Source organism: Bombina bombina, chromosome 6 (assembly GCF_027579735.1).
Source record: "Bombina bombina isolate aBomBom1 chromosome 6, aBomBom1.pri, whole genome shotgun sequence".
Classification (NCBI taxonomy): Eukaryota; Metazoa; Chordata; class Amphibia; order Anura; family Bombinatoridae; genus Bombina; species Bombina bombina.
The window spans coordinates 446,007,163-446,022,130 of NC_069504.1; the positions used below are offsets into that span (position 1 = coordinate 446,007,163).

A 14,968-nucleotide genomic window follows, 5' to 3' on the forward strand; every position below is an offset into this window, starting at 1 on the left:
ACTCCAAATAAGCATGATGAATCAAAAAAGCTTTAACCAAAATGCCAAAGAAATGACAGAAACCTTCTGACCTTTCCTAAAACCAGAAAAGATAACAAATAGACTAGAAGTCTTTCTGAAATCTGAGTAGCTTCAACATAAAATTTCAAAACTCTTACCACATCCAAAGAATGTAAGAATCTTTCCAAAGAATTCTTAGGATTAGGACACAAGGAAGGGACAATAATTCCTCTACTAATGTTGTTAGAATTCACAACTTTAGGTAAAAATTGAAATGAAGACAGCAAAACCACCTTATCCTGATGAAAAATCAGAAAAAGGAGACTCACAAGAAAGAGCAGATAATTCAAAAACTTTTCTAGCTGAATAGATGTCTAAAAGGAACAATACTTTCCATGAAAGTAATTTAAATGTCCAAAGAAAGCATATGCTCAAACGGAAGAGCCTGTAAAGCCCTCATAACCAAAACAAGACTCCAAGGAGGAGAAATTGGCTTAATGACAGGATTGATACGAACCAAAACCTGAACAAAACAATGAGTAACAGAAAGATTAGCAAATTTTTCTGTGAAAACAGCACAGAAAAAGCAGAGATTTGTCCTTTCAAGGAACTTGCAGACAAAAACCCTTATCCAAACCATTCTGAAGAAACTATAAAATCCTAGGAATTCTAAAAGAATGCCAAGAGAATTTATGAGAAGAGCATCATGAAATGTAAATCTTCCAAACTCGATAATAAATCTTACTAGACACAGATTTACGAGCCTGCAACATAGTATTGATCACTGAGTCAGAGAAACTTCTATGACTAAGTACTAAGCGTTAAATTTCCATACCATCAAATTAATAATTTGAGTTCCAGATGGAAAAAAAATGAATGTTAAGATATAAGGTCTGGCCTTAAATGGAAGTGACCAAGATTGGCAACTGGACATCCGAACAAGAACCATATACCAAAACCTGTGCGACCATGCTGGAGCCACCAGCAACACAAAAGATTGCTCCCTGATGATTTTGAAAATCACTCTAAAAAGAAGAACCAGAGGCGAAAAAATATAGGCAGATTTATAACTCCAAGGAAGTGTCAATGCATACACTGCTTCCGCCTGAGGATCCCCGGACCTGAATAGGCCCCTGGGAAGTTCCTTGTTTAGATTAGATGCCATCAGATCTATTTCTGGAAGCCCTCACATCTGAACAATTTGAAAAAAACACATCTGGGTAAAGAGACCATTCTCCCGGATGTAAAGCTTGATTGGCAGAGATAATCCGCTTCCCAATTGTCTATACCTGGGAAATGGACCACAGAAATTAGACAGGAGCTGGATTTAGCCCAAGCAAATATCCGAGATACTTCTTTCACAGCCTAAGGACTGAGAGTCCCACCCTGATGATTGACATACGCCACAGTTGTGACATTGTCTGTCTGAAAAACAATAAACGTCTCTTTCTTCAATAAGAAGCCAAAACTGAAGAACTCTGAGAAATGCACAGAGTTCCAAAATATCAAATGGTAATCTCGCCTCCTGAGATTTCCAAACCCCTTGTGCTGACAGAGATCCCCAGACAGCCTCCCAACCTAAAAGACTTGCATCTGTAGTGATCATAGTCCAGGTTGAATGAACCGAAGAGACCCGTAGAACTAAATGATGGTGATCTAACCACCAAATCAAAGATAGTTAAACATTGGGATTCAAAGATATAAAAAGTGATATCCTAGAATCCCTGCACCATTAATTAAGCATAAAAAACTGGAAAGGTTTCCTATGAAAATGAGCAAAGGGAATTGAATCCAATGCTTCAGCCATGAGACCTAAAACTTCCATGCATATATAGCAACCAAAGGAAATTATAGAGACTGAATGTTCCGATAAACGGAACCCAATAAAATTGTCACTTGTCTGTTAGAGACAAAGACACAATCTATCTGGAAACCTAAAAAAGGTGACCCTTGTGTGAGAATCAAGGAGCTTTTGATAAAAAGATCCTCTAACCATGTCTTGAAGAAACAACAAAAGTTGAATCGTATGGAGATTCCGCAGAACAAAAAGACTGAGCCAGTACCACGAGACTGTCCAAATAAGGAAACACTGAGAACCTTGAAAAGATTCTTAGAGCTGTCGCTAGACCAGAAGGAAAAGCAACAAATTGGTAATGCTTGTCAAAAAAAGAGAATCTCAGAAAATGAAAATAATCTGAATGAAAACAGAAAATGAAAATATGCATCTATTGTATCTATTGTAAACAAATAATGCCATCATTGACCAAAAAGGCAGAATAGACCATATAAACACCATTCTAAAAGATGGTACACTTATATGATAATTCAAAAAGATTTTCTATCTTTGGGACAATGAATAGTTCTGAATAAAACCCCCAAACCCTGTTCCTAAAATGGAACTGGTATAAATACCCCAGAAAACTTCAGGTCTGAGCAGCACCTTGAGCCCCAACGGGTGACCAGCTGCACTTCACAAGTACCCAATACATACAGGTCTAAAACACACTTCAGGAAAGTGTGAGCCTTACTGGAATAGCCTGAATATGTTAGAGAAAAAAAATACTTCTCACAGACGGTCTTACTCTGAATCCTATTCTGTACCCAAATCTAAAAAGTTTGGACCAAATTGAACCAAAATTTTAAAAAAGTCTTAACCTGCCCCTTACCAGCTAAGCTGGAATAAGAACCGCACCTACATGCAAATTTGGGGAGCTGACTTTGATCTTCTAAATGGCTTAAATTGAATGAAGAAAACTTCCAATTATAAACATGTTACTTGGGGAAGAATTTAGGATTCCGTTCCTTAGTAAGAACAAAAACTAATAAGCGTAAAATTTAGTCTTAGAACTCAATCTTGAAGCCCAGAGTAACAGTTGAAGAATTGAATCCAATTGTGAACCAAATAATTGATTACCTTGGAAAAAATATGGAATTTAGAAATCAAATTAGCATTCCAAGATTGAAATCACAAAGTTCTTCTAGCTAAAAAAGCTAAAAGACATAGATTAAACCTCATTTGCGAAAATATTAAAACAATGACGACAAAAATGAAACTATTAGCATATTGAACAACTCAAGAATGCTAAACAAATCATAATCCGATACTTGTTGCACTAAAGTATCCAACCAGAAAGTTGAAGCAGTTGCAACATCAGCCAAATAAATTACAGGTCTAAGAAAAGTACCTGAAAATAATAATTTTCCTTAAATAAGATACAAGTTTCCCATCTGAAGGAAAAAATAAATAAATACTATTTGCTATAGGAATAATAGTATGTTTAGCAAGAGTAGAGATAGCCCCAATAACTTGGGGAATCTTTCCTCAAAATTGAAAACTAACTGCCGGCAAAGAATACAATTTAAAAACCTTAAAGAAGGAATAAAAGAAATTCCCGGCCTATTCCATTCCCTAGTATCAGGAACTGGAAAAAAACCTCTGAAGAAACCACAGAAGGTTAATAAGCAGAATTTAAATGTTAGCTAGTCTTAATCAAAAGAACTAGTTACTTCAATATCCAAAATAATCAACACCTTTTCAACAAAGAACGAATGTACTCTAAAAATAAAAAAGTAGATTTGTTAGTGTCAATATCTGATGAAGAAAATTCTGAATGAGAAAAAACACCATCAGAGAAGGATAATTCAGTATGTTGTTGGTCATTTAAAACTTCATCAACTAAATGAGAAGTTTAAAAAAAAAAAAAAAAAAAAAAAAAAAGACCTAAAAATTTTATTAGAAGGCGGGATGTCAGACAAAGCCTTTAGAATAGAATCAGAAAAATATTCTTATAATTCTTAAGTATATCTTGTACATTAGATGTAAAAAGAATAGCAATATATAATGCATAAATACTAATGGACTCTGCATGTAAAAGTTTATCATGATAACTTATTACAAACCATAGCTAAAGATAAACATTCATAACATTAAAATAAATGAACTTAGCTTTGGTAGGACTGAAATCAGTCATCAGGAATACCTCAGCATTTTCTGATACAGGAACAGTTTTTGAAATATCTTGCAATATGTAATAGAAAAAAACAACATATAAAGCAAAATTTTCAAATTCCTTTAATGACAGTTTCAGGAATGGGAAAAAAATGCAAACAGAACAGGCCTCTAGAAACCAGAAGCAACTAAAATATGAGACTTAAATGATGTTAAAAATCTGGCGCCAAGAATGACGCCCACATATTTTTTGGCGCCAAAAACGTCTGCAACAAACACGAGAGCCAAAAATGACGCAACTACGTGAAAACTTCCGGTGTCCACTACAACGCTGGAAATGACGTCAAACGCCAATCGCGCGCCAAAAAAGTCTCGCGCCAAAAATGACGCAATAAATTCTAGCATTTTTTGCACCCGCGAGCCTAACAGCCCGCAATTTAAAGGAAAAAAGTCAATTGAAAATTGAGGTAAGAAAAATATTTAATTCATATGCATTTTCCCAAAAAAATGAAACTGACAGTCTGAATGAAGGAATACTGAATATCCTGAATCATGGCAAATATAAGTTTAAACACATATATTTAGAACTTTACATATAAAGTGCCCACCATAGCTTTGAGCCCCAAGGCAGAACATACAGTGATCTGAGATGTCATCGCAGAAAATGCAACATGTCTGCAGAAAGGACAGGACACATACAGGAACTGTTAGTGCTTTAACTTTGTAGTGCTTCTTCACATTAGACTGTTCTCTTCAAACTGAGCTGTGCTCTGGCTGCACTGTGAAAGTTTTTCTTAACACAGCGCATCCAGAGCAAAGTGCTGTTTGAATTGAGCAGTCAAATATGCAGCAGCGCATTGCTTGTTGACTGGCTCTCAGATTTTTTCAAACCCGCACCCTATCCTTTCCCTGTTTATTCTGAATGTAAGACGTTAGTATGAGCATTGCATCTTTTTTATTACTACATTTCTATGTTAGACCAAGAGAAAAGGAAATGGATTTATTCAACAGACATGTTAAAAAAAAAAAAAAAATTTTAGGCAGCTAATTTGCAATGCAATTTTCAACTACTGCACTATATTATAAAACGTTAAAAATTGCTTTATTCTTCAGTTAACCAACGCATTACAATTGAACTGGTGCCTTAGTGTAACTGCCAATTTTTAAAATTGAATTTTATTTAAAAATGACCTGCAGAAACATTTTCCCTTACAAAACTCTCATCGCAGAAAGTGAAGAAAAGTTCTGCCTCTGGGGCTTTGAGTGTCATAAATAGAAATAAGACTTACTTACCCTAAGACACTCATCTACATATAGTAGATAGCCAAACCAGTACCGAAACGAGAATCAGTAGAGGTCATGGTATATAAGAGTATATCGTCGATCTGAAAAGGGAGGTAGGAGAAGAAATCTCTACGACCGATAACAGAGAACCTATGAAATAGATCCCCTAGAGGAAGACCATTGTATTCAAATAGGCAATACTCTCTTCACATCCCTCTGACATTCACTGCACTCAGAGGAAAACCGGGCTTCAGCCTGCTGCGAAGCGCATATCAACGTAGAATCTAGCACAAACTTACTTCACCACCTCCATGGGAGGCAAAGTTTGTAAAACTGAATTGTGGGTGTGGTGAGGGGTGTATTTATAGGCATTTTAAGGTTTGGGAAACTTTGCCCTTCCTGGTAGGAATGTATATCCCATACGTCACTAGCTCATGGACTCTTGCTAATTACATGAAAGAAATATATTTTTAAATATTTAACCTGCTTTCCTGTAATTCACAGCCCTATCCCTCATACATACTGTACAGAGATTGCTTTATACCTGCAGCAGCTCATTTATATTTGTCTCCAATTATAAAGAAGGAAAAACACATTTTATTTCTTTAGTTTGCGGATTTCAAATGAATCAGTTGTACTGATCAAATTCAAACTAATAATGATGTACTTGTAAGAATTATGATGAATGAATGTTGCTTTACATTTATTTATAGAATAAGATGAAACTGTGTGTGGGCACTAATAGCACAATAAATCTAACTATTGTCCAACACAAGTTTATTTTAGTATTGAGTGCACTGAACTTTATTTATATATAGGGGAGACAAAGATCTGATCTTTGCTAGGAACAATGCTAAGGGTCTTGCAGTTGCTGCTAAACTGAAATAGGTATTGTGCAGATAATCTGAGCACCAGATTTCTGATGTGCATGAAATGACATGGTTCCAGAGAAACAATGAATACAAATACATTCATGTTCTCCCACTTATGTAGTCTACCACTATATTGCCAGTGGGTCTGGGCCACAATAGGATTTTTCTCTAAACATGTGCAATCCAGTGCTTTTCAAATGTAACTAATATGGCCCTTTAAGGCAGGAGGAGACAGGCATCCAAGGGTTTGTGGGAGTGTCTATCTACTCCAGGAAAGCATGAGATTGCACACACAAATCAGTACTGAATAAGGTATTACAAGAGTACTGCCACAGAGTAATATATGCTCAAAAATCTCTCAACACAAAGTTTATTAGTTTTGAATTAAAGGGACATTAAAATCAAAATAAAATTGCATGCTCTATCTGAATCATGAATGTTTAAAACAACTTTCCAATTTACTTCTGTTATCAAATTTGCTTTGTTATCTTGGTATCTTTTATTGAAGAGTAAAACTAGGTAGCCTGATAAGAGCTCAGGAGTGTGCACGTGTCTTAAGTACTCTATGGAAGCAGTTTTTGCAACATTATTTGTAGCTTAGTTATACAAAGTTATGTAACAGAAGTCAATTGGAAAGTTATTTAAAATGACATGCTCTATTCAAATCATAAAAGTTTAATTTTTACTTTACTGTCCCTTTAAATAGAAGTAACAAAATAAAAATTGTAACGGTTTATGTCAATACTCTCTCACAAATGATGCTTCTTTCCTACAACTAACCTGCTTCAAGAGAGCCAGAATAAACATAGGGAAAAGACGCAACGAGTGTGGAGTCAGGAGACCAGGCTGTTGTACGGTGAGCACAGAAGTGCGGTAAGAAGACAGAGAATCAATTGCTGCATTCACTAAAGCATCTCTGGCATCACTCAAGCTTGATGTAATTGAGCGGTCAACAGCTGTAAGAACAAAATACTCAGGATTTAACAATACTTGTGTATAAATACTGCATCTTTTTTAGATCTTATGTTTACCTCTCAAACATTTTTAGTGGACAATTTAAGCAGATACCAAAAGGTAAATTATAGCAACTTATTTGCTCATTAAACTATCATGCAATAACAAAACATAATTTATGCTTACCTGATAAATTTATTTCTCTTGTAGTGTATTCAGTCCACGGGTCATCCATTACTTATGGGATTATATCTCCTTCCCAACAGGAAGTTGCAAGAGGATCACCCAAGCAGAGCTGCTATATAGCTCCTCCCCTCACATGTCATATCCAGTCATTCGACCGAAACAAGACAAGAAAGGAGAAACCATAGGGTGCAGTGGTGACTGGAGTTTGAATTAAAAATTTAGATCTGCCTTAAAAGACAGGGCGGGCCGTGGACTGAATACACTACAAGAGAAATAAATTTATCAGGTAAGCATAAATTATGTTTTCTCTTGTTAAGTGTATTCAGTCCACGGGTCATCCATTACTTATGGGATTATATCTCCTTCCCAACAGGAAGTTGCAAGAGGATCACCCAAGCAGAGCTGCTATATAGCTCCTCCCCTCACATGTCATATCCAGTCATTCGACCGAAACAAGACAAGAAAGGAGAAACCATAGGGTGCAGTGGTGACTGGAGTTTGAATTAAAAATTTAGATCTGCCTTAAAAGACAGGGCGGGCCGTGGACTGAATACACTACAAGAGAAATAAATTTATCAGGTAAGCATAAATTATGTTTTCTCTTGTTAAGTGTATTCAGTCCACGGGTCATCCATTACTTATGGGATACCAATACCAAAGCTAAAGTACACGGATGATGGGAGGGACAAGGCAGGAACTTTAAACGGAAGGAACCACTACCTGTAGAACCTTTCTCCCAAAAACAGCCTCCGAAGAAGCAAAAGTGTCAAATTTGTAAAATTTTGAAAAAGTGTGAAGTGAAGACCAAGTTGCAGCCTTGCAAATCTGTTCAACAGAGGCCTCATTCTTAAAGGCCCAGGTGGAAGCCACAGCTCTAGTGGAATGAGCTGTAACTTTTTCAGGAGGCTGCTGTCCAGCAGTCTCATAGGCTAAGCGTATTATGCTACGAAGCCAAAAGGAGAGAGAGGTAGCCGAAGCTTTTTGACCTCTCCTCTGTCCAGAGTAAACGACAAACAGGGAAGAAGTTTGACGAAAATCTTTAGTTGCCTGCAAATAGAACTTCAGGGCACGGACTACGTCCAGATTATGCAAGAGTCGTTCCTTCTTTGAAGAAGGGTTAGGACACAGTGATGGAACAACAATCTCTTGATTGATATTCCTGTTAGAAACTACCTTAGGTAAGAACCCAGGTTTAGTACGCAGAACTACCTTGTCTGAATGGAAAATCAGATAAGGAGAATCACAATGTAAGGCAGATAACTCAGAGACTCTTCGAGCCGAGGAAATAGCCATCAAAAACAGAACTTTCCAAGATAACAGCTTAATATCAATGGAATGAAGGGGTTCAAACGGGACACCTTGAAGAACTTTAAGAACTAAGTTTAAACTCCACGGCGGAGCAACAGTCTTAAACACAGGCCTAATCCTAGCCAAAGCCTGACAAAAAGCCTGAACGTCTGGAACTTCTGCCAGACGTTTGTGTAGAAGAATAGACAGAGCAGAAATCTGTCCCTTTAACGAACTAGCAGATAAGCCCTTTTCTAAACTCTCTTGTAGAAAAGACAATATCCTAGGAATCCTAACCTTACTCCATGAGTAACTCTTGGATTCGCACCAGTATAAATATTTACACCATATCTTATGGTAAATATTTCTGGTAACAGGTTTCCGAGCCTGTATTAAGGTATCAATAACCGACTCCGAGAAGCCACGCTTTGATAGAATCAAGCGTTTAATCTCCATGCAGTCAGTCTCAGAGAAATTAGATTTGGATGATTGAAAGGACCCTGAATTAGAAGGTCCTGCCTCAGAGGCAGAGACCATGGTGGACAGGACGACATGTCCACTAGGTCTGCATACCAGGTCCTGCGTGGTCACGCAGGCGCTATCAGAATCCCCAATGCTCTTTCCTGTTTGATCCTGGCAATCAGTCGAGGAAGCATCGGGAATGGTGGAAACACATAAGCTATGTTGAAGACCCAAGGGGCTGTCAGAGCATCTATCAGCACCGCTCCCGGGTCCCTGGACCTGGATCCGTAACAAGGAAGCTTGGCGTTCTGGCGAGACGCCATGAGATCCAGATCTGGTTTGCCCCAACGATGAATCAGTTGAGTGAAGACCTCCGGGTGAAGTTCCCACTCCCCCGGATGAAAAGTCTGGCGACTTAGAAAATCCGCCTCCCAGTTCTCCACGCCTGGGATGTAGATCGCTGACAGATGGCAAGAGTGAGACTCTGCCCAGCGAATTATCTTTGAGACTTCCAACATTGCTAGGGAACTCCTGGTTCCCCCTTGATGGTTGATGTAAGCCACAGTCGTGATGTTGTCCGACTGAAATCTCATGAACCTCAGAGTTGCTAACTGAGGCCAAGCCAGAAGAGCATTGAGTATTGCTCTCAACTCCAGAATATTTATTGGGAGGAGTTTCTCCTCCTGAGTCCATAATCCCTGAGCCTTCAGGGAGTTCCAGACTGCGCCCCAACCTAGAAGGCTGGCATCTGTTGTTACAATTGTCCAATCTGGCCTGCGAAAGGTCATACCCTTGGACAGATGGACCCGAGAAAGCCACCAGAGAAGAGAATCTCTGGTCTCTTGATCCAGATTTAGTAGAGGGGACAAATCTGAGTAATCCCCATTCCACTGACTTAGCATGCATAATTGCAGCGGTCTGAGATGAAGGCACGCAAATGGTACTATGTCCATTGCCGCTACCATTAAGCCGATTACTTCCATGCACTGAGCCACTGGCGGGCGTGGAATGGAATGAAGGACACGGAAAGCATTTAGAAGTTTTGATAACTTGGACTCAGTCAGGTAAATTTTCATCTCTACAGAATCTATAAGAGTCCCTAGGAAGGAGACTCTTGTGAGTGGTGATAGAGAACTCTTTTCCACGTTCACTTTCCACCCATGCGACCTCAGAAATGCCAGAACTATCTCTGTATGAGACTTGGCCATTTGAAAGCTTGACGCCTGTATCAGGATGTCGTCTAGATACAGAGCCACCGCTATGCCTCGCGGTCTTAGAACCGCCAGAAGTGAGCCCAGAACCTTTGTAAAGATTCTCGGGGCCGTAGCCAACCCGAAGGGAAGAGCTACAAACTGGTAATGCCTGTCTAGAAAGGCAAATCTTAGGTACCGATAATGATCTTTGTGAATCGGTATATGAAGGTAGGCATCCTTTTCCTCTTGGATCATGGGTAGGATGGTTCGAATAGTTTCCATTTTGAATGATGGAACTCTTAGGAATTTGTTTAAGATTTTTAGGTCCAAGATTGGTCTGAAGGTTCCCTCTTTCTTGGGAACCACAAACAGATTTGAGTAAAACCCTTGCCCTTGTTCCGTCCGCGGAACTGGGTGGATCACCCCCAATACTAAGAGGTCTTGCACACAGTGTAGAAATGCCTCTTTCTTTATTTGGTTTGCTGATAACCTTGAAAGATGAAATCTCCCTTGTGGAGGAGATTCTTTGAAGTCCAGAAGATATCCCTGAGATATGATCTCCAACGCCCAGGGATCCTGGACATCTCTTGCCCAAGCCTGGGCAAAGAGAGATAGTCTGCCCCCCACTAGATCCGTTTCCGGATAGGGGGCCCTCTCTTCATGCTGTCTTAGGGGCAGAAGAAGGCTTTCTGGCCTGCTTGCCCTTGTTCCAGGACTGGTTAGTTTTCCAGCCCTGTCTGTAACGAGCAACAGGTCCTTCCTGTTTTGGAGCGGAGGAAGTTGATGCTGCTCCTGCCTTGAAATTACGAAAGGCACGAAAATTAGACTGTTTGGCCTTTGACTTGGCCCTGTCCTGAGGAAGAGTATGACCCTTACCCCCAGTAATGTCAGCAATAATTTCTTTCAAGCCGGGCCCTTTGAAAGGAATATTAAGCAATTTAGATTTAGAAGTCACGTCAGCTGACCAGGATTTAAGCCATAGCGCTCTGCGCGCCTGGATGGCGAATCCGGAGTTCTTAGCCGTTAGTTTGGTTAAATGGACAACGCCATCAGAAACAAATGCATTAGCTAGCTTAAGTGCTTTAAGCTTGGCCATAATCTCATCCAATGGAGCGGTGCGAATGGCCTCTTCCAGAGACTCAAACCAGAATGCCGCAGCTGCAGTGACAGGCGCAATGCATGCAAGGGGCTGTAAGATAAAACCTTGTTGAACAAACATTTTCTTAAGGTAACCTTCTAATTTTTTATCCATTGGATCCGAAAAAGCACAACTATCCTCCACCGGGATAGTGGTACACTTAGCTAAAGTAGAAACTGCTCCCTCCACCTTAGGGACCGTCTGCCATAAGTCTCGTGTGGTGGCGTCTATCGGGAACATTTTTCTAAATATCGGAGGTGGGGAAAAGGGCACACCGGGTCTATCCCACTCCTTGCTAATAATTTCTGTAAGCCTTTTAGGTATAGGAAAAACGTCAGTACACACCGGTACCGCAAAGTATCTATCCAACCTACATACTTTCTCTGGAATTGCAACCGTGTTACAATCATTCAGAGCCGCTAATACCTCCCCTAGCAATACGCGGAGGTTCTCAAGCTTAAATTTAAAATTAGAAATCTCTGAATCCGGTCTCCCTGGATCAGATCCATCACACACAGAATGAAGCTCTCCGTCCTCATGTTCTGCAAATTGTGACGCAGTATCAGACATGGCTCTCACATCATCAGCGCGCTCTGTCCTTAACCCAGAGCTATCGCGCTTGCCTCTTAATTCAGGCAATTTAGATAATACCTCTGTCATAACAGCAGCCATGTCTTGCAAAGTGATTTGTATGGGCCTCTCTGATGCACTTGGCGCCACAATATCACGCACCCCCTGAGCGGGAGGCGAAGGTACTGACCCGTGAGGAGAGTTAGTCGGCATAACTTCCCCCTCGTTGTCTGGTGATAATTTCTTTACAGATATAGATTGACTTTTATTCAAAGTGACATCAATACATTTAGTACACATATTTCTGTGGGGCTCCACATTGGCCTTCAAACATAGTGAACAAACAGATTAATCTGTGTCAGACATGTTTAAACAGACTCGCAATGAGACTAGCAAGCTTGGAAAAACCTTTCAAATAAATTTACAAGCAATATAAAAAACGCTACTGTGCCTTTAAGAAGCACAAAAAAACGTCACAGTTGAAATAACAATGAACCAAATCAGTTATAGCAACCAAATTTTCACAGTAAATGTATTAAGTTACAAAAGTATTGCACCCACTAGCAAATGGATGATTAACCCCTTAATACCCAAAAACGGATAATCAATTTAACAATTAACGTTTTTATCACAGTCAAACACACTGTCACAGGTCTGCTGTGACTGATTACCTCCCTCAAAATGACTTTTGAAGACCCCTGAGCTCTCTAGAGACGTCCTGGATCAAGGAGGAAGAAGCAGGAAGACTGAAACTGAATTTTTACTGCGCAAAAAAGCGCTAAAATAGGCTCCTCCCACTCATATTACAACAGTGGGAAACCTCAGTTAAACGCTTCTATATAGAAATAAACAACAGCCATGTGGAAAATTTCATGCCCCAAAAGATTTATCACCAAAGTACCTCACAAAAAACGAATAACATTCCAGTAAACGTTTTAAACATACACTTTAAAAGTTAGATAGTGTTATTAATAAGCCTTCTACCAGTCGCTTCTACTGCAGTTAAGGCTTATACAATACTTCGTTATTAACAGTATTTTCTTAATCAAATTCCATTCCTTAGAAAATTACTTATTGTACATACATTCATCAGCCTGATACCAGTCGCTGCTGCATTTAAGGCTGTACTTACATTACATCGGTATCAGCAGTATTTTCTTAGTCAATTCCATTCCTTAGAAAAATAATTTACTGCACATACCTCGTTTGCAGGATTCCCCACATGCTATTCCCTTTCTGAAAGTTACCCCACTCCTCAGAATGTGCGAGAACAGCCAGTGGATCTTAGTTACTTCTGCTAAGATCATAGAAAACGCAGGCAGATTCTTCTTCTAAATACTGCCTGAGAACAAACAGCACACTCCGGTGCCATTTAAAATAACAAACTTTTGATTGAAGAAATAAACTAGGTATAAAAACACCACAGACCTCTCACAACGACCTATCTAATTGAGTTGCAAGAGAATGACTGGATATGACATGTGAGGGGAGGAGCTATATAGCAGCTCTGCTTGTGTGATCCTCTTGCAACTTCCTGTTGGGAAGGAGATATAATCCCATAAGTAATGGATGACCCGTGGACTGAATACACTTAACAAGAGAAAATACATTATACTTTGTTTTAAATTTAAACATCAACAGATCACACACTGCACAGAGGTGGAACAAGGTTTATTCATCCGCCTTTGGCCACAGAGCATGTGCAGATTACCTATGACATCACTGGCATGATTTATTTACAAACCCACTTTGCTCAGAGGGGTGTTCTTTGAAATGACAGATTGTTCATTTAAAAAAGGCAATATTTGTAAAGAAAGTGTTGTAAATTGCATTTTACACGAAATTGACTCACTTGACCCTATTTATTGGAACAATAGCTTTTTTTATGGATATTTTGCCAACATTGTAGTCATGTACAATTGACCCTAAATTATGATCTTAAACCTTCAGGATTTGGTAGGGTGCAGAGGCATTGGGAGTAAGGAAGGATCATGTACATCTGACACTGTTTAGGGACTACCATGCACTAGTGAACTTCTTCCAAGGCTGTTAATTAAAAATTGCCTAGGAGATATATCATTGCCACATAAAGAATTTTGTGATCAACAAGTGAATGAACTGAAGGTTTTTCTTGCTCTAATTTATATGGCTCTTTTGTATTAACTGCTAGCGTTCTCTAGCTACCCAGTAAAAGTGTGTGTGGGGGGGGAATTATGGCTTTGGGCATCCCATTGGCACTAAAATGTGGGTGTGCTCATTTCAAACCTGCCCAAACACAGGAACACATAGCCCTCTTGTGGTATCTAATCATTTGGATTGTGGGTTAAGCAGCAAGGAGGAGTCTGTTCTTTTTATATATAATGTATGATCTCCTATTTGATTTTGGCTGTTTGACTCCTCAAAACATTGGTGTTTGGGTCAGCTATCCAATTGTGTAGCCCTGTTTCATCTAGAGCTCAGAGCAATACTGTATTTTTAGTAAATGTACATAACAAAACAAAAATATATATGTTTTAATGGCACTTTTTATTCTTTGAATTTATTACATTACCTTCTCTGCTGTGGCCAATTAGGGAAATTTATAAATAGGTCACTAGAGTGAGCAGCCACTCCATTTCTAACAGGAACTAAAAAGCTCACCATTTTTTTTTAGTTTTTATATAAGCACGCAGAATTTATTATTTTATATTACCATCTCAAAGTGTTTAATGTCCCTTTAACTAAGGTAATAAATTATATGAAGATGTAAATACAGTGAACTAGGATGGATTTATAAGCACTACTGTAAAATGTTTCACTAAAATGTTTAAAAACTGTGCCGGTTCTATGATCAATTTAAGATCCTTTCTTCCATTATCATAATTATCTGTGAACCTTAAGTGTGTTCTAAAAGCTTCATTTCTAATAACTTCTCCGCATTCTCTCACCTTTACAGGCATCTCTGCCCAAACATGGTATGTTCCACAACCTCGTAACGCCTAGAGTGAATTTGAATGAGTATCTCTTGTACTACACATTTATACCTCATGTATCAAACCACTGCACTCACATTGTGACATTTTATATGTAGTTA

General features: G+C 38.9%; 1 protein-coding gene across 1 annotated transcript in view; it reads right to left on the reverse strand.

Moving 5' to 3' along the window:
* The window catches only part of SEC24A (SEC24 homolog A, COPII coat complex component), a 182,062-nt gene that overhangs the window by 28,014 nt on the left and 139,080 nt on the right, over positions 1–14,968 (reverse strand). The window contains 1 exon segment of the mRNA XM_053717212.1: positions 6,886–7,061. Within this exon segment, the coding sequence (XP_053573187.1) occupies positions 6,886–7,061 (176 nt within the window).